This window comes from Mandrillus leucophaeus, unplaced genomic scaffold (assembly GCF_000951045.1).
Source record: "Mandrillus leucophaeus isolate KB7577 unplaced genomic scaffold, Mleu.le_1.0 Scaffold19, whole genome shotgun sequence".
Classification (NCBI taxonomy): Eukaryota; Metazoa; Chordata; class Mammalia; order Primates; family Cercopithecidae; genus Mandrillus; species Mandrillus leucophaeus.
In genome coordinates this window covers 656,341-676,612 of record NW_012101920.1, presented here as the reverse complement: position 1 = coordinate 676,612, position 20,272 = coordinate 656,341, and the positions used below count along the sequence as shown (strand labels likewise).

The following is a 20,272-nucleotide window of genomic DNA, read 5'->3' as shown; positions in this document are numbered from 1 at the left end:
CGATCTCCTGACCTCGTGATCCGCCCGTCTCGGCCTCCCAAAGTGCTGGGATTACAGGCTTGAGCCACCGTGCCCGGCCTTTATTTTTAATTAAAGAATTTGCTTTTAGGCTGGGTGTGGTGGCTCACACCTGTAATTCCAGCATTTTGGGAGGCCGAGATGGGCGGATCACAAGGTTAAGAGATCAAGACCATCCTGGCCAACATGGCAAAACCCCTTCTCTACTAAAAATACAAAAATTAGCTGGGCATGGTGGCATGCACCTGTAGTCCCAGCTACTCAGGAGGCTGAGGCAGGAGAATCGCTTGAATCCGGGAGGTGGAGGTGGCAGTGAGTGCCACCGCACTCCAGCCTAGTCAACAGAATGAGACTCCATCTCAAAAAAGAAAAAAAAGAAAAAAAAAAAAAAAAAGAAAGTATTTGCTTTTAGAGACAGGGTCTCACTTTGTCTTGCCCAGGCTGTAGTGCAGAGTACAATCATAGCTCACTGCAGCCTTGAATTCCTGTGCTAAAGGAATCCTCCTGCCTCAGCCCCCTGTGTGGCTGGGACTACAGGTGCATGCCACCATGCGTGGATGATTTTTTTTAATTCATTTTTTTCCCCATAGGTTATTGGGGTACAGGTGGTATGTTGTTACATGAATAAGTTCTTTAGTGGTGATTTGTGAGATTTTGGTGCACTTATTACCCGAGCAGTATACACTGCATCCTGTTTGTGGTGTTTTATCCCTTGCTCCTCTCCCACTCTTTCCCCCAAATCCCCAAAATCCATTGCATCATTCTTATGCCTTTGTGTCCTCATAGCTTAGCTCCCACATATTAGTGAGAACATATGATGTTTGGTTTTCCATTCCTGAGTTACTTCACTTGGAATAATAGTCTCCAGTCTCATCCAGGTCACTGCAAAGGCTGTTAATTCATTCCTTTTTATGGCTGAGTAGTAGTCCATTGAATATATATACCATAGTTTCTTTATCCATTTGTCGATTGATGGGCATTTGGGTTGGTTCCACGATTTTGCAATTGTGAATTGTGCTGCTATAAACATGCGTGTACAAGTATCTTTTTCGTATAACGACTTCTTTTCCTCTGGGTAGAACCCGATAGTGGGATTGCTGGGTCAAATGGTAGTTCTACTTTTAATTCTTTAAGGAATCTCCACACTGTTTTCCATAGTGGTTGTATTTACATTCCCACCAGCAGTGTAGAAGTGTTCCCTGTTCACTGCATCCACGCCAACATCTATTGTTTTTTGATCTTTAGATCATGGCCATTCTTGCAGGAGGGAGGTGGCATTGCATTGTGGTTTTGATTTGCATTTCCCTGATCATTAATGATGTTGAACATTTTTCATATGTTTGTTGGCCATTTGTATATCTTCTTTTGAAAATTGTCTATGCATGTCCTTAGTTCACTTTTTGATGGGATTGTTTTTTTCTTACTGATTTGTTTGAGTTAATTGTAGATTCTGGATATTAGTCCTTTGTCAGATGTGAAGATTTTCTCCCACTCTGTGGGTTGTCTGTTTATCCTGACTGTTCCTCTTGCCATGTAAAAGCTCTTTAGTTAAGTTCCAACTATTTATCTTTGTTTTTATTACATTTGCTTTTGGGTTCTTGGTCATGAAATCCTTGCCTAAGCCAATGTCTAGAAGGGTTTTTCCAATGTTATCTTCTAGAATTTTTATAGTTTCAGGACTTAGATTTTAAGTCCTTAATCCATCTTGAGTTGATTTTTTGTGTAAGATGAGAGATGAGGATCCAGTTTCATTCTCTTACATGTGGCTAGCCGGTTGTCCCAGCACCATGTAGAAAAGGGTGTTCTTTCCCCCACTTTATGTTTTTGTTTGTTTTGTTGAAGAGCAGTCAGCTGTAAGTATTTGGGTTTATTTCTGGGTTCTCTATTCTGTTCCATTGGTCTGTGTGCCTATTTTTATACCAGTACCATGCTGTTTTGGTGACTGTGGCCTTATTGTGTAGTTTGAAATCAGGTAGTGTGATGCCCCCAGATTTGTTCTTTTTGCTTAGTCTTGCTTTCACTATGCAGGCTCTTTTTTGGTTCCATGTGAATTTTAGAATTGTTTTTTCTTTCTTCTTTTTTTTGAGACCAAGTCTCGCTCTGTCACCCAGGCTGGAGTGCAGTGGCGTGATCTCGGCTCACTGCAAGCTCCGTCTCCTGGGTTCACGCCATTCTCCTGCCTCAGCCTCCCGAGTAGCTGGGACTACAAGTGCCGCCACCATGCCCGGCTAATTTTTTTGTATTTTTAGTAGAGACGGGGTTTCACCTGTGTTAGCCAGGATGGTCTCGATCTCCTGACCTCGTGATCCGCCCACCTTGGCCTCCCAAAGTGCTGGGATTACAGGCGTGAGCCACTGTGCCCGGTCCAAGAATTGTTTTTTCTAATTCTGTGAAGAATGATGCTCTTGGCTAATTTTTAAGTTTTATGTAGAGATGGGATCTCATTATGTTGCACAGACTCATCTCCAACTCCTGGGCTCAGGAATCCACCTACCTTGGCCTTCCAAGGTGCTAGGATTACGGATGTGAGCTGACACACCCAACTTAGTAAATTTTTTTGACTAAGAGAAAGTTGTAAACATAAAGATTTAGGTTCCCCTTAAAGAAACAAAAACAATAAACCTTTTTGCTGTTGGCAGCAGGTATGGGATGATAAAGATTTGGTGTAGAGGTGCTTGTGGAGCGGAGGAAGCCAGATGCTCAGGGACCAGGGAGCGGGTGTGCATATGCCGTATGTGCCATGTTATCAGACAAGTGATGCCAGCAGCTCTTGCCCTGAGAAGAGGAAGGGAGGTCATTTTTTCCACACAAACAATGCAGGTGCTTCTGGAATGACAAGAATAGTTCTTTTCTGCTCTGAGGCATTTTGGAGTGAAGTAGCATCCTGAGAGCTAGAGAGGCCCTTCATCCAAGCATCCTTTCCCTTCTGATAACAGACATTCTTGCCTGTGTCAGGTGGCATGCTTAACCAAGTGCCAGGTGGTGCCTGTGCCTTTAAGCACTGATATTGTGATAATCAGGAAACGGTGTTTGGTTTTTTGTGAGGCAGAGTCTCGCTCTGTTGCCTAGACTGGAGCACAGTGGCACGATATCGGCTCACTGTAGCCGTCACCTCCCGGGTTCATGCCTCAGCCTTCTGAGTAACTGGGATTACAGGCACCCACTACCACGCCTGGCTAATTTTTGTATTTTTAGTAGAGACGAGGTTTCACCATGGTGGCCATGTTGCTCTGGAACTCCTGACCTCAAGTGATCCGCCCATGTTGACCTCCCAAAGTGCTGGGATGACAGGTGTGAGCCACTGCACTAGGCCTAGGAAACTGTTGGCTTTACCTTATAAACTGAGATGCCCTAGAGCTGGGCTGACGCAGTAAAGCCCTGGGAGAATGAGAAGCTCCTGTTGGCTACTCTGCCCAGTCAGGTACAAACAGGGACCAGGAGTTGCCAGACCCAAGAGTTTCAAACTCTATAGTTTTATGTGAAATACTCTAACTTCATTTTAGTTTTTTAGTTCCATAACTGTTTACTATATACTTACATAAAAATCAAACCATAAGTTACTTTAACAAAGTTAGTCTACAATGTATATAAAATATCATTTATTGTATTGCCATTTATTGGTTATCTTTTTAAAGTGTAGTTATTTGAAAGGTCGTACATTCACATGGCTCAAGAAATATACCAATGTCCCTTTTGAAGAATCTACTTCCATCCAGTTTTGCCTCCCAAATACTTTCATTTCTTGTCCTTCCCTCCAGAGTTGCTTTATGAACAAACGAGTACGATGAATAAAAATTCTTACCACTTTCTTTTTATTGATTGATTCATTGAGAGTCTCACTCACTGTCACCCAGGCTGGAGTGCAGTGGCATGATCTGGGCTTACCGCAATCTCTGCCTCTCGGGTTCAAGTGATTCTCCTGCCTCAGTCTCCTGAGTAGCTGCGATTACAGGCATGTGCCATCACGCCCAGTTAATTTTTGTATTTTTAGTAGAGACGGGGAGTTCACCATTTTTGGCCAGGCTGGTCTTGAACTCCTGACCTTAAGTGATCCTCTCGCCTTGGCCTCCCAGAGTGTTAGGATTATAGGCATGAGCCACTGTGCCCAGCCCGTTACTACTTCCTCTTCTTTTTTTTTTTTTTTTGAGACGGAGTCTTGATCTGTTGCCAGGCTGGAATGCAGTGGTGCGATCTTGGGTCACTACAACTTCTGCCTCCCGGGTTCAAGCGATTCTTCTGCCTCAGCCTCCCAAGCAGCTGGGACTACAGGTGCGTGTCACCACGCCCAGCTAATTTTTGTATTTTTAGTAGAGACGGGGTTTTACCATGTTGGCCAGGATGGTCTCAATCTCTTGACCTCTTGATCCGCCCACCTTGGCCTCCCAAAGTGCTGGGATTATAGGTGTCAGCCACCATGCCCAGCCCATGTTTCTTCTTTTTAGGAACAAAACAAGATACCCATAGTTTTGAATCATTTTTAAAATTTTTAGTGTAATTTTTCTCTTGATTTTTAAACATCAACAACTCATTAAAAACGATTTAGGCCCGGCGCGGTGGCTCCTGCCTGTAATCCCAGCACTTTCGGAGGCCAAGGTGGGCGGATCACGAGCTCAGAAGATCGAGACAATCCTGGTGAAACCCCATCTCTACTAAAAATACAAAAAATTAGCCAGGCGTGGTAGCGGGTGCCTGTACTCCCAGCTACTTGGGAGGTGGGGCAGGAGACTGGCGTGAACCCGGGAGGCGGAGCTTGCAGTGAGCGGAGATCGCGCCACTGCACTCCAGCCTGGGCGACAGAGCAAGACTCCGTCTCAAAACATTTTTATATGCCCCTACATGATTCCAACAATATTATGTTTTCCCAAAAAAAAAAAAAAAAAACAATTTGAAGCAGTATGTGAATTGTACTCATTCCTTTTCCTGGTGTCTGTCTGTTCAGGCTGTCCCTTGGCCTCTCTGCTCTTTTTGAAGATGAGGGACTTTCCTATTACTTCACCCCTGTGCTTTTGGGCTCAGGAGGCCCCTCCCTGGCCCCCAGCAAGGAATGCTCCAGACCCCATCTCTCAAGCCACATCTCTCGCTCTCTTTTTTTTTTTTTGAAACGGAGTCTCTCTGTCACCCAGGCTGGAGTGCAGTGGTGCAATCTCAGCTCACTGTAACTTCTGCCTTTTAGGTTCAAGCAATTCTCCTGCCTCAGCCTCGCGAGGAGCTGGGATTACAGGTGCCCACCACACCTGGCTAATTTTTGTATTTTTAATAGAGACGGGGGTTTCACCACGTTGGCCAGGCTGATCTTGAACTCCTGACCTCAGGTGATCCACCCACCTCAGCCTCCCAAAGTGCTGGGATTACAGATGTGAGCCACCATGGCTGACCATGTTTACCTCTTAATTGCACTCTGTGAAGTCGTGTAATTTGAACCAAGCCTACTTTTCTGAGCCTCAGTTTTGTCATCTGTAAAAAGGAACCATCCTTTCTACTGCTTTGGTTTGTTGGGAGGTTTGTTTAAATGAATTACTGCAAGTAAAATGGTTCATGTGGCTGTATACAATTCTCAGGAAACATTCTCATTTTAATTTTTAAATTCTGCCACTAATGATGTGTTTTTCATTGTTCGATTAAGTTTTAGCTTTTTAATTTTTTTCCCCTGAGACAGGGTCTCGTTCTGTCGCCCATGCTGGAGTTCTGTGGCTCGAGCTCGGCTCACTGCAACCTCCACCTTCTGGGCTCAGACAATCCTCCTGCCTCAACCTCCTGAGTAGCTGGGACCACAGCATGAGCCACCATGCCTGGCTAATTTTTTTTTTCAGCTTCAGGTTTCTATTTTCGTTTGTAGAACCTGGCTAATTCTTTTTGTAGTTTTTGTAAAGATGGGGTCTCCCTATGTTGCCCAGGGTGGTCTCGAACTCCTGGGCTCAAGTGATCTTGCTGCCTCAGCCTCCCCAAATGCTGGGATTATAGGTGTGAGCCACCACACCCAGCCATGTTTTAGCTTTTAATAATTTTTTCTTTTTTTTTTTTTTTTTTTGAGACGGAGTCTGCTCTGTTGCCCAGGCTGGAGTGTAGTGGTGCGATCTCGGCTCATTGCAAGCTCCACCTCTTGGGTTCACAACATTCTCCTGCCTCAGCCTTCTGAGTAGCTGGGACTACAGGCGCCCGCCACCACGTCCGGCTAATTTTTCGTATTTTTAGTAGAGACAGGGTTTCACCACGTTAGCCAGGATGGTCTTGATCTCCTGACCTTGTGAGCTACCCACCTCGGCCTCCCAAAGTGCTGGGATTACAGGCGTCAGCCACCGTGCCCGGTCAATAATTTTTTTCTTGGTACTAATATGTTAGGGGAGAAGTAACTCAGGAGAGCAGAAATAATCTATAACATTAATATGATGACCAAATAAATGTAGGGTATTTTTGTTATTGAGATATAATCTATATGCCATAAAATACACAGATCTTCAGTTTTCAATTCATTGAGTTTTGACATTTGTCAGCCCCCACATAAATACCACCTCAATCAAGATACGGAACATTTCCATCACCCCAGGAAGTTCCCCAGTGCCTGTTCCTATCACCCCACCCGCCCCCACCACCCCAGGCAACTGCTTTTCTGATTTCTATCTCCCATAGACTAGGTTTGCTTTAGTAAATTTATTTTTGATGTACAACTTTACAAAAGAGGCTTGCACTTTCAGAGTTGCTTGTCTATGAGTTGTCACTGCCTGTGATTCTTCACCAGCTCAGACAGCTGTCTCCTTCAACCGTCCCCCTTCCCCCGCCCACTAAAACTTCTTTCTAAATATCTGTGAATGGATATTAAGGACCTCCTAAATTGGATGGTTGGAATTTATTCCTGGACTAAATTTGCATCTCTTTGTAAAGCAATTTCTAATCTAAGGCGTGGCGTGGCCCCTAGGATTAATGAGAACTGTGTGTGTATGTGTGGGGGGAGACATGATAATTTAGGAGGTGGTGGTTATTTGCAGCAGGGAGGTTAGTGAGTGGCTCCTGTCTTTGTATGAGCACACACTTTCCATGAACATCAGTGGGATTTAGCCAGGCCCACGCAAAGAGAAATAGAAACTAGAACATTCGAAAAAACAAACAACAACAAAAACTCGGGTTTTGGCACAGAACAAGAAAATAGCAGCGTGGTGGAGGGGGCCGCTCTGCACGCTGAGTCTGTGCTCCTCGCAGACAGGTTTTCTCTCACTCCCTATGTGGTCTGGTTATGCTTTGATTCTGAAATGTACCAGTTTCTTTTGGCTGCAGTGTGTACTTTACATCTGATTGGAAACAGGAGTAATCCTTTGATTGTAAAGATGTATGGGCGTGGGGAGGAGTTTCACAAAGCAGCACATCTCTGGATAGATTTACATAAGAGATTTAAAGTCCTTTGAATCGAAGTTAATATATTTCACAGCGTAAACAGTATGAAAGTGAAATTCTCCAAGAACCACAACTGCTAACCCTTGGGTGGTTATGCTGACTGTATTTAAAAAATAACCGTCAGGGCAAGCTTTAAAAGGGGATGGGGGAGGAGTGACAAGGAAAATGAATGACTGTAAGCACATAAGTAAAATGAATGACTGATTTAGGCTTTATCGATTACAAGAGGAAATAAATCTAGATTGGAAGTGGATTCTGCTATGGGTGACTCCCTCCATCCAACCAGATTTTATGAGTTGGGGTTCCCAACTCAGGGGAAGGTTGGGGAAGTTTTAAGTTTTTATTAGTTTCTACTTATGCAATTAATACTTTAATATAGTTTCCTTATAAAAACTTAAAACAGCTGGGTACGGTGGCCCATGCCTGTAATCCCAGCATTTTGGGGGACTGAGGTGGGTGAATTGTGTGAGCTCAGGAGTTCAAGATCCGCGTGGGCAACATGGCAAAAACCCATCTCTGTGGGCATGGTGGCTCACACCTGTAATCCCAGCACTTTGGGAGACCGAGGCAGGTGGATCACCTGAGGTCGGGAGACCAGCCTGGCCAACATGGTGAAACCCTGTCTCTAGTAAAAATACAAAAATTAGCCGGGCATGTTGGTGGGTACCTGTAATACCAACTACTGAGGAGACTGAGGCAAGAGAATCGCTTGAGCCTGGGAGGCAGAGGTTGCAGTGAGCCGAGATGGCATCACTGCACGCCATCCTGAGCAACAGAGTGAGACTCAGCAAACAACAAACCATCTCTACCAAAAATACAAAAATTAGCCAGGCATGGTGGCACACGCCTGTGGTCCCAGCTACTCCGGAGGCTGAGGCAGGAGGATCTCTTGAGCCTGGGAGGTGGAGATTGCAGTGAGCCAGGGTCATACTACTGCACTCCAGCCTGGGTGACAGAGCGAGACCCTATCTCAAAATAAACAAACAAAAAAACCCTGTAATCCCAGCACTTTGGGAGGCCAAGGTGGGCGGATCACGAGGTCAAGAGATTGAGACCATCCTGGCCAACATGGTGAAGCTCTGTGTCTACTAAAAATACAAAAATTAGCTGGGTGTGGTGGTGCGTGCCTGTAGTCCCAGCTACTCGAGAGGCTGAGGCAAGAGAATTGCTTGAACCCGGGAGGCGGATGATGCAGTGAGCGAGACATTATCTAGCGAGAGAGCGAGACTCCAACAAACAAAACAAAAAACTTAAAACATTAGAGATAGACTGAAGCTCCTTTCAGTCCCTCTCTATCCTGATCCTAGTCTCCTTCCCGGCAGAGAAATCTAACCTGTAGTTAAGGAAATTGGAAAACATTTAAGTGTGTAAAATTTTGTTGCTGTTTATATGAATGGGGTTGCAGTGTATGTCCTGAAAGATCGGTCTTTCCCGCTGGGCTCTGTGAATGCAATGGATGTATCTTACTCTTTTTAACTGTTGCCTGGTGGTCCCTCCTAAGGGCTCCATCCACCTAAGTTTCTCTAGATACAGTGGCAGTAAAGATTAAGATTTCCTACATTTCAGTTCCCATTTATCACTTAGCAGCTTTATGTCTTTGGGCAAGATTACTCAGCCTCTCTGTGCCTCAGTTTCCTCATCTGCATGGGGAGCTCAGTTATAGGAGCATATCTCAGGGTTGTCGTGAGGCTGAAGTGCACTTACAATAGTGCCCAGCACATGGTGGGTGAGAGACAGTGTTAATGGTCACCATCGCTTGCTTGTGGAGGGACAGTTTGAGTGTTCCTGTGTGTGTCACCCTCACCCTGAGGTGGTGAATATGGACGTCCTTGTGCGTGTGTGGCAGCGAGGGTTTCTCTAAGGTAGTGTTTCTCCAGGGTGTGTGTGGGAGTGCGTGTTCCCTAAGACAGATTCAGAGAAGGGGGGCTTGCAGCGGCGTGTACGTTTGGAATAACTCACAGGTCCTGCCCCCCTGCCCCCCCAGGTGGCCTCTCGCCTTTTCTGCCCCTGGCACCAGGAGGGGACGGTTGGCTGCAGCAGGGCTCACCGCTTGTAGCAAGGCTCACTGTCGTCTCTCTCTGCAGGGCTTCGTCCTGGCCGTCACTGTCATCCGTGAGGCGGTGGAGGAGATCCGATGCTACGTGCGGGACAAGGAAGTCAACTCCCAGGTCTACAGCCGGCTCACAGCACGAGGTCAGCCTTCTGGCTCCTGGGCCACGGGGTTGCAGCTCAATCACAGGCCGCTGACAGTCAGGGGAGAAGAGTTCAAGGCCTGGGCCGCGGGTGTGGGCATGCCACGTGGCAGAACAGTCACTTGGTTACTCCAGCACCAGGGAGGCCTCCATCTGCCCTGGATGACAGGTTGACGGGATCCCACCAGGCCCCGGCGGCGTCCACAGGCCTCTTGGTGTTGGTCTTGTCAAATAACTCGTGTGTCATCAACCTGGAATTACATTCTGTGCGGGGTCATCCCTGCTGGCTAATCCCTTTCCCTTTCTGCTTCCTGGCTGAAGGAGGGCGCCCCTGCTGTTCACATGGGAGTCTGCAAGCTGTTTTCAAAGATACTCTTTCAGCAGTGATTGCTTTAACATCAAACTGTTGCTACTTTAGTCTTTAGAAAGGCAACAGACTTAGGTAAATACTGCATCCATGAAGATTTCTTTGAAGGCATTTTATAAATCCTGGAAATTGAGGCCTGGAGAGCATGGAGTCTGATCCAAAGATAAATGACCAGTTTTGTATGTCAGAGTTATATGTTTTGGGCTCAAAAACAAAAAATTGAAATTTTGGCCCAGTACAGTGGCTCACGCCTGTAATCCCGCACTTTGGGAGGCTGAGGTGGGGGGATCACCTGAGGTCAGGAGTTCAAGACTAACTTGGCCAACATGGTGGAAACCCTGTCTGTACTACACATGCAAAAATTAGCTGGACATGGTGGCATTCATCTGTAATCCCAGCTACTCCAGAGGCTGAGGCAGGAGCATCACTTGAACCTGGGAGGCGGAGGTTGCAGTGAGCCAAGATCACACCATTGCCCTCCAGCCTGGGTGACAAGAGGAAAACTCCATCTCAAAAAAAAAAAAAAAAAAAAATTGAAATTGAAATTTTAATAACATTTCCCAGGGATATAAAAATCCTTTCATCATTGACCCCCTCTTGCAAGATATGTGCATTTTAAATGCTGGAACTTAAAAACCCACTCACACGGTGGAAAAGCCACAAAACAACCCAGCCAGTGTTGACTTCTGTTTCTAATTACAATAGATTTACTGTAAGGTTGCATTCAGAAATAAGAGAATGTTACCTAAAGTTTACTAATCTGGCTACGGAACGTCTATTCGATTGTCCCCTAAGATTACTGATCCCATTCGGGGATTAATACTGTTTAAAGAGGAGGAGGGGAATAAAGGCTACGCGTTGCCTTCAGGAAATTGAGAATTTGGAAAGAGAGAAGGTGGTTAGATGCCAAGGGACTTAGCACCTGAGCCAGGGTCTGAACTGCTGTTGACTGCTCTATGTTTCCAAGGAGGCAGTCCATCCACGGCTTCTTCGGGGTTTTCAGTAGAGTTTTCCTTTTGGGAAAAATGTCAGAGGTGTATGTTTTGGGCTAAAAGAAATGCAGATTTTAATTATATTTCCCAAGGGTATGAAAATATTTTGTTCTAGTGTATTTGAATACACTGTCATGGTTGGTGGTCTTAAAAATGTGCAGGTCTCTGGGAGAAGGGGGAATTTAGAGTTGGTAAAGAAATGCTTTATTCATGCTAAACTACTGTATTTAGAACACGTTGCTACCGAAAGAAAAAGAATCAGTGTAATCTTTGCAGAGGCAGGTGGCTTGGGCTTTCCGCGTGAGTGGTCAGAAGACCCTTCTGGAGGGCTTTTTTTGTGTGTGGTTCGTGTATATTAAATCCTCCGTTAATAACATATTCTTACTATAACATTTAAAACGCTTGGCAACCAACAAAAGCCCCATCGGAGAGAGTGCGGTGGATCTCTTTAGAGCTCAAGAGAAGGGGCCTTCGGATTCCATTCATTCATCCATCCAGGATTCGACCCTCCTTTGGTTCTTTTCATATTGCAGTTGCTTTTCCCGTGAATGATTTTTCTGCCCTCTGCTGCACACGCCTTCCCAGCTCTTGCTTTAACTTCACTCAGCTCTTGAAAAGGTCCTAAGGAGAATTGGCAGATGGCTCTAGCATTAAAACCTTGTCTTCCTTTGTGGGTCTCCCTTTGTGGCCCGTGGTGTCCATTGTCATGCCAATGCCACTGTAGGGAAAACAGAGCACAGTTCTGAATATTAACCCAGACCCTGGCGCTGCAATTTGTTGTGAAAGCCCAACAAAACACTGAAGAAACTGTCAGCTTGGAAAGTGATTGAGGCGAGTTTAGTTATTTGATACGCTTTGGGGGGAGGGCCAGGGTAGCAAACCTAAGCTGGGAGATTGCAGGGAAGAGGGAGAAAAAGAAGCCTTTTTTAACTTTCCTGTTAAATTCCTTCATAATGTTTCCTTGAGCAAAACTTAACCGTCTTCACTTAGTAAGTTCCAAAGCAAAGTGAAATAAGTATGTATATGTATATTCATGATGGACTGTTTTCTTTCCATCACATGAAGTCTTCTTTTTTTTTTTTTTTTTTTTAAGACAGAGTTTGGCTCTTGTTGCCCAAGCTAGAGTACAGTGGCACGATATTGGCTCACTGCAACCTCCACCTCCCGGCTTTAAGCGATTCTCCTGCCTCAGCCTCCTCAGTAGCTGGGATTACAGGCGCCTGCCACCGCACCCGGCTAATTTTTTTGGATTTTTAGTAGAGACGGGGTTTCACCATGTTGGCCAGGCTGGTCTTGAACTCCTGACCTCAGGTGATCCACCTGCCTCAGCCTCCCAAAGTACTGGGATTACAGGCATGAGCCACCACGCCCGGCCTCACATGAAACCTTAAAATGTACTTTTCAACAGTATTTTGCGGGATGAAAATGTCCAGGAGTCAGAATGCCTTGATCACTAGACTATAGGCCATGGTATTTACCTACTTGCTACATCCGTTTGTCATGAATAGTAATAGCAGTACTTGTACCATTATAGTTAAATTTTAAAATTTGTTTTTGCAATAATTCCTAACTAGCAAAAAATTTGCAAGAATTGCATGGAGAATTCCAGTATGCCCTTAACCCAGATTCATGAAATGTGACATTTCACCACATTGTTTATTTATTTATTTAGAGACAGGGTCTCACTGTATCACCCGGGCTGGAGTGCAGTGGTGGCATCTGGACTCACTGCAACCTCCGCCTTCCAGGTTCAAGCAGTCTTCTCACTTCAGCCTCCCCACGCCCTGCTAAATTTCTAATTTTTACTTGTAGGGATGGGCTTTCCATGTTGCCCAGGATGCACAGTTGCGTTTTTTCTTCCCCTCAAACCTCCTCATGCAGGCTGGAGTGCAGTGGCGCCATCTCGGCTCACTGCAACCTCTGCTTCCCGGGTTGAAGTGATTCTCCTGCCTCAGCCTCCCGAGTAGCTGGGATTACAGATGTACACCACCATGCCCTGCTAATTTTTGTATTTTCAGTAGAGACGGGATTTCACCATGTTAGCCAGGCTGGTCTTGAACTCCTGACCTACACTTTAGCCTCCCAAAGTGTAGGGATTACAGGTGTGAGCCACTGCACCCGGCCACAGTTGCTTTTTAATACTTTCTTTCCCCTCATGTCCATATACATATAGGTATATCTGGGTCTTTGGAGACAAGTTGCAGACATCATTCCCTTTTGTGCCTAAATACTTAAGTGCTTAATTCCTTAAAGGACATTTCTCTTATATAACATAGTTATGTATAATTACCAAAATCAAAAAAATTGAACATCAGTATATTGCTATTAATTTACAATCCTTTTTAAAATTTTGCCATTTGTTCCTAAAATGTTTTTTGATAGCATTTTTTTCTTAGTTCAGGAATAGACTGGGTTCATCAGTTATATTTAGTTGTCCTCTCTCCTTGGTCTCCTCTAACCTGGCAGAGTTCCTTGGTTTTCTTTGTCTTTCATGGTCTTGACATTTTGAAGAAGGCAGGCTGGTTTCAAGCCAGTTACTTTGTATCCTGTCCCTCCATTTGCATTTGTTGGATGTGGCCTCAAAACTAGATTTATTTTTTATTTATTTGTTTGTTTATTTATTGAGATGGAATCTTGCTCTGCCGCCCAGGCTAGAGTGCAATAGCGTGATCTCAACTCACTGCAACCTCCACCTCCTAGATTCAAGCAGTTCTCCTTGCCTCAGCCACCCAAGTAGCTGGGATTACGGGTGTGTGCCACCATGCCTGGCTAATTTTTGTATTTTTAATAGAGACCCGGTTTCGCCATATTGGCCAGGCTGGTCAAGTGACCCGCCTACCTTGGCCTCCCAAAAGTCTGGGATTACAGGTGTGAGCCATCATGCCTGGCCAGTAATTTTATTTTAAACAGCTGAATTAAAATCCCCATTAATAGGAACTCATTGTTGGGAGGAAAAAATGGATGACAGGTTTTTTTTTTTATTGCTGTTGCTTTGTTTTAGTTGTTTTCAACATTTTAGATCATCTTATTTCAATCAAGGTTTATCTTTTTTTTTTTTTTTTTTAATTGTAGAGATGGGGTTTCGCCATGTTGCTCAGGCTGGTTTCGAACTCCTGAGCTCAAGTGATCCACCCGCCTCACCCTCCCAAAGTGCTGGGATTACAGGTATGAGCCACTGTGCTCAGTCAAGGTATATCTCGAACAACATCAATTGGATTAATTTTCGATACAACTGCCATGGCTTAATAAGATGTATTTGAAGTACTTTGATAATCAAATTAGCTATCCACATGGAAGTGAGCTTTTTTAGTCATTATTTTAGGAAATATTTGGTTGGGCACAGTGGCTCATGCCTGTAATCCCAGCACTTTAGGAGGCTGGGGTAGGAGGATTGCTTGAGGCCAGGAGTTGAACACTGCAGTGAGCCATGATCACATTGCTGTACTCTAGACTGGGGGACAGAGCCAGACTCCATCTCTAAAATACACACCACACACACACACACACACACACACACGAGACTTCATCATGTACCAAGTCTATGCTAGGTTTCTGCATCACAGAGATGAACATGAGAGCCTGGGGTCCCAGGAAGTCATATCCAGTGAGGTATTCAGGCCTGTAAACAGATAATTACAAAAAGTGGCATGAGTGTGGTGGTCCTCATAAGGAATGTCCCCTTTCTGGCCACTGCATTCTCGGTTCTGAGCATCGTTCCCAGGAGTTGAAAGTAGTGGTTCCAAGCTTGCTCTGCCAGGGTTCAGGAGTCCTGCTTCCACCTGGGTAGATCCTTTAAGTTCTCAGTAAATGAATCTAAATCAGGGAACATAATGGCACCTACCTTAGAGGGTTGCTGTAAGTGAAGCTTCTGCATGGGAAGAGCTCAGCATTGTGCCTTGGGACTTGGCATGGTGGAGAGAGGCCAGCGTGGATGGTATTGCAGCAGGCGTTTCTTAAGTGTCAGTGGGTGGATTAATGGAGGTATGAGCCAGGGGTGATGGAGTCCATCAGAGAATCTGGTGATGTCTTTTCAGAAGAGGTGACCTTCATCTTGAGTCTTAGAGGAGGGAAGAGAGCAGGACTGGCTACATGATTTGTGGGACCCAATGCACATGAACATGTAGGACCTTTATTTTATTAAGAATCTCAAGATGGCAACAGCAGGGCATTGAAGCAAGTACGGGACCCTCCTGAACATGGAACTCAGGCCAGGACCCAGATGGCATGCCATGGTAAAGAGTTCTCCAAAAAGGGCATTGAGTCGAATGCAAGGCTGCAGCCTGTGACTGCTGGGGTGGCAGGCTACAGAACCCAGGTTCCAACACCAGCTTGCTGTTCCCAATTAGGCTACGTTTCCTGAGCCTCTCCCTCCTGGGAGAACAGAAAGAAAGACCACCCAGGCCAGTAATAACCTGAGGCTCTGGAAGGGTTGATCCTGTGTTTCAGGAATTCATATACAGTACAGGCATGCTGTAGGAAAAAGGTGGCACTGAGCTGTTTGAAAAACTGCTGTTCAGATTAGGAAGCAGGAGAAAAAATGAAGAAAGGCTACCTGCCATCAGCTAGCCAGGTGCTAGATAAGGTTTAATCTGTAGTTTCTTGTTCTTTATTTTTGAGATGGGGTCTCACTCTGTTACCCAGGCTGGAGTGCACTGGCACAGTCACAGTTCACTGCAGTCTGTAATGCCCAGGCTTAAGTGATTCTCCCACCTCAGCCTCCCAAGTAACTGGGACCATAGTTGCAGGTCACTATACCTGGCTAACTTTTTAATTCTTTGTAGAGATGAAGTTGCCCAGGCTCAAATGATCCTCCTGCCTTGGCTTCCCAAAGTGTAGGGATTACAGGCATGAGCCACCGTGCCCAGCCTAGTCTGTAGTCTTCTAGATAGCCCTGTGAAGGTAGCTTTTATGAGTGTAGATGTAGGGAAGGAAAAAATTTCTTTCTCTCACTCATTGCTAGGTTCATGGCTGAGGCCCCTATAACAAAAGAGAGGAAAAGCATCCTGTCTGGGATGATGAGCTAGCAAAGGGCAGAGCTGGGATGTGAACCCAGGCTTGTTTGCATGTAAAACTTAGCCTTTAAATCAAGGTACCTACCATGTGCCAGAAGCTGAGCTCAGCACTTTGGCATATAATATCTCAACAGTTGCTATAGTGTTCAGCCTTAATACATGTGCTACAGAGGTGCTTTTAAGATCTGAGTCATTTTAAAACACATCTCTGAGTCCAAAGAAACATCAATCTAGCCTCTTCATTGTCAGATGGACAAACTGGTGAAAACCACATGGGGTAGTGCTTTTGGATAAACAAGCATCCTTTTCCTCCTACCTAAAATTCACATTTAAACGTCAGAGACTTAAGAGCATTTCTTAGACCTTTATGAATTTTTATGGTTTTAATTATAGAGCTGTCTTCCTAAATTAATAGCATTCCGTGGCACTGGAAATAAAGCCAGAAAGGAGAAGATCTTGGAGATGTAGCAGATCCAGCAAAACTTAGTTTTGTTACTCAGGAGAATTGGGTTGGACTGGAAAAAAAATAATTAGTGAAGGAATTATTTCTCTTTGTACTTCCCCAAACCAAAAGTTTAATGGGGGTGGGAGGTTGCCTCGATTATCACAGGTGGTGAGGGAAATGGGATTTGCATTTTCACAAGATGAATTCCATGGGTGTTCATACCAGGAATGCCTTCCCAGACTAACTTGTGATCAAGGGCTAAATGAAGCAGGCAGACAATTAGCCTTGAAAGAAGTGCAAACAGAGGCATAATTAACACAATTGCTGATGCTTCTTTCCTGCTGGGGACATCTGGGCAGGCTGACCATAAGTCATAAGCCAAAGGTCTACGCTCTTTTGCGTGTCTTCAGCTTTCTCCTACATATGTGGTATAAAAAATCGACCTGATATCTTTCCTTTTCCAGTTCTTTCCAGATAGTTAAGCAATGCCCTCTGCTCACTCTTTCTCATTTACAGAATCACTTGTAACCTCAAGGATCTCACCTCCATTTGAGGATGTATTTTTTCAGTGTAGCTCAAAACCCATGTACCATTATCTAGGATTGCAATTAATGTGACTTAAATTTCAAGACCTAAGAATGCACGTTTTTCTTTCTTGGAGTTGTATGTCATTGGGGTTAATCAGAAGGTATAATAATGTAGGAAAGGTGCATTAATTAACGGGGAGTTGTTTAGCTAATAATTAACTAAATTGAAACTCTACGTTCCTAAACACAAGTACTACTTATGTTTCAAAGTATAAACTCTGTCCAGACATGGGAGAACATTAAGATATGCATTATGATTTTTTTAAAGAAGAGAATTGTATTGATAGACTTTTCAATGTTACTGCAGCAAAACTGCTGCAAAGATCCTTCACTAAGGACCTGAAAGACAATTCAGTGAACAAAGAACTCCCTTCCCAAATTTCCCTTGTCTAAGATTCAGAGCATCAGCAGCTATGAATGAGTCTTATTTATAACAGATTTTGGCGAATACTTTTTCATACTGCCTGATGCAGATATAGAGTGTTTTTTTTTTTTTTTTTTTTTTTTTTTTTTTGAGATGGAGTTTCACTCTTGTTGCCCAGGCTAGAGTGTAATGGTGCAATCTCAGCTGACTGCAACCTCCGCCTCCCAGGTTCAAGTGATTCTTCTGCCTCAGCCTCCCGAGTAGCTGGGATTACAGGCGTGCGCCACCATGCCCGGCTAATTTTGTATTTTTAGTAGAGATGGTATTTCTCCATGTCAGTCAGGCTGGTCTCGAACTCCTGACCACAGGTGATCCACCTGCCTCAGCCTCCCAAAGTGCTGGGATTACAGGCCTGAGCCACTGTACCCAGCTCATATATAAAGTTATTTAAGATCCACAAAGTTCAAATTTTCCTTTCAAAGAACTCAATTTCATTTTATTACAAGTAATTGGTGAACTGATCTATTGTTTAATTAAAAAAAAAAAAACACCAAAAACTCAAACTTGCAAATTGCACTGTTATTCCCAAAAGGTACATCCCCCCTGTAAGGGTGTTCGTCTGCTTCATCATTTCTGGGCACCATAAACCGGCAAGACCATTTATATATTTTAAAAGCCACTGTTGGGTATAAACTTGTTACATTTAAACTGCAGCCTTTTTTTTCTTTTTTTAAGTTCCCACTATTTAAACAAAAGCCCCAGGAAGTGCTGGTGATTATTTATAATAATCCTTTCAACTCTTTGCCTGTTTTCAAATAACAGTCTTTTCTTTGGCTTTGGGGAAGGCAGACAACTCTATTTGAATATGAAAATTTCAACTTTAAACCTCTGAACTCTGCTGGGTCTGCAGAGGCGTTTTAATGTCAACCCCAGGAAATGTACACATGAAGCAGAATTTACAACTCATCACTGTCACAGTTAGATTAGAGTGTGAGTTAAAGAGTAATACATTAACCAGGGTTAGTGCATGGAGATTGTTGTTAGAGATCTACAAAAGCAATCAATGTCCTGCATGAACAATGAAAAATACAAGTATAGTTGGAGGTGTTCAGGGTCAAAAAATAGGCCCACACATACTAGTGCCCTGGAATTTATTTAAAAAAATTTTTTTTGGTAGGCTGTTCTGCAGTTTGACTGAATTGTCATTTGCTTGTTTCGACTCAAGGGAAACATCTGGTTTCTCCCTGCAATGTAGACAAACTGCTCTTATTCTGAAGCTGTCATCCATGAAAGGCATGGTTTGGGCTCAATAGGTTTGCTTATGAAAGGCTTGGGGTCCATCGCTACAGAAATAAACAGCTCTAATAATTGGAAGTTTGTTCCCCGTTATAAACTCTGATTGAGAGACGACTTGGATGAAGTGGCGAAAGCTGAAAGGGATAGATTTATTAGAAGACTTTTAATGATTTAGGATGTGGCAGGCAGCGAATTTTCCGCTTAACTTTTGCAAAAATCTCTTACCTTTTGTAGAATTTCTGCGAATGCATTAAAAAATCTCAGAGCCTCGATTTTGGAGATGGGGTGTTACAGGAAAAGTTCAGAGTTCTGTGGCCTCGGTTCTTAGGACAGGGCCAGGTTTTCCTACACGCTTTATAAAGAAGATATTATTGGGAGTTTTTACTAGCCTTCTGGACCAGTTACATAATTTGTGGGACCCAGTGAAAAGTAAAAAGCGGGGGGGCTTGTTCAAAAATTATTAAGATCAGATGGTTAGATCTTGAGTTAAAAAAAAAAAAAAAAACTGACAAAGAATTTTAAGACATTAATGGTAAAGCATCGTCCAAGCTGGGAGCCCTGTGTATTGGTCCTTTTTCTATCTTAGGAGTCTCTGGGGAAGATGAGACCAAAACAGAACAATGACAAAAAACCAAGGAGCGCTTGGGAAGTGTGCCTGGCGGAGGCGCGTTGGGAGGGCATGTTCTTCCCTGCCAGATCAACTGTAGGGAGAGTTCCTGCCCTTTTTTGAGATTGGTAATAATTGCTATCAATGTGCTGTTTTTTCTTTCTCCTGTTACTTTGTTAGGACATAGGAGCCTTTCTGTCAGTTTGCTTCTGTGTATCTTGTTCTTCCCCTTTTTTGCAACAATGTAGAAGACTCAGAACAGTGGTTGATGTGAGGTTAGAAATCATGTGTTTGAGCCCTTTCTACACCCTTACCGATTTTTTCATTCTGGGAGTCAGTTCTAACCACTGAATGCCCAGTGATTCCTCACTTCTAACTTTGGTCTCTCTTTTCTCTTCCTCTTTCTCTCTACCAACTTGAGAGCTCGTTAGAGAGGGACGTTTTAGTCAAATACTGACAGCCAAGCCTAGGGCCTGACTGGTGGAAAACTCCCAGTAAATATGGGAATGTAAATAACAGTATCTGCTTTTTTAAATCTCTTTTCTTCTTGGTGCTTTTTCTCCTTTTCATTCTGGTTTTGTATTTTCTCTCATTACATGCACACACACACACACGTGCACACATACCATGCCCAGCATGAAGGCCCAAACCATATAGATATTTAATTTAACTTTTTTTTTTTTTTTGAGACGGAGTCTCGCACTGTCGCCCGGAGTACAGTGGCACTGGAGTACAGTGGCACGATCTTGGCTCACTGCAACCTCCTCTACCTTCCAGGTTCAAGGGATTCTCCTGCCTCAGCCTCACAAGTAGCTGGGATTACAGGCGCCTGTCACCATGTCCGGCTAATTTTTTGTATTTTTAGTAGAGACCTGGTTTCACTAAGTTAGCCAGCTGGTCTTGAATGCCTGACCTCATGATCCACCCGCCTCGGCCTCCCAAAATGCTGGGATTACAGGCGTGAGCCACTGCGCCCAGCCTAATTAACTTTTTTGAAAAATAGAGA

General features: G+C 44.2%; 1 protein-coding gene across 1 annotated transcript in view; it reads left to right on the top strand.

The window, feature by feature from the left end:
• ATP9A (ATPase, class II, type 9A) overlaps positions 1-20,272 on the top strand; it is a 141,942-nt gene that overhangs the window by 6,721 nt on the left and 114,949 nt on the right. Inside the window, exon 3 of the mRNA XM_011978174.1 lies at positions 9,489-9,597. Coding sequence (XP_011833564.1) covers positions 9,489-9,597 — 109 coding nt within the window. The remainder of the gene's footprint in view (positions 1-9,488; positions 9,598-20,272) is intronic.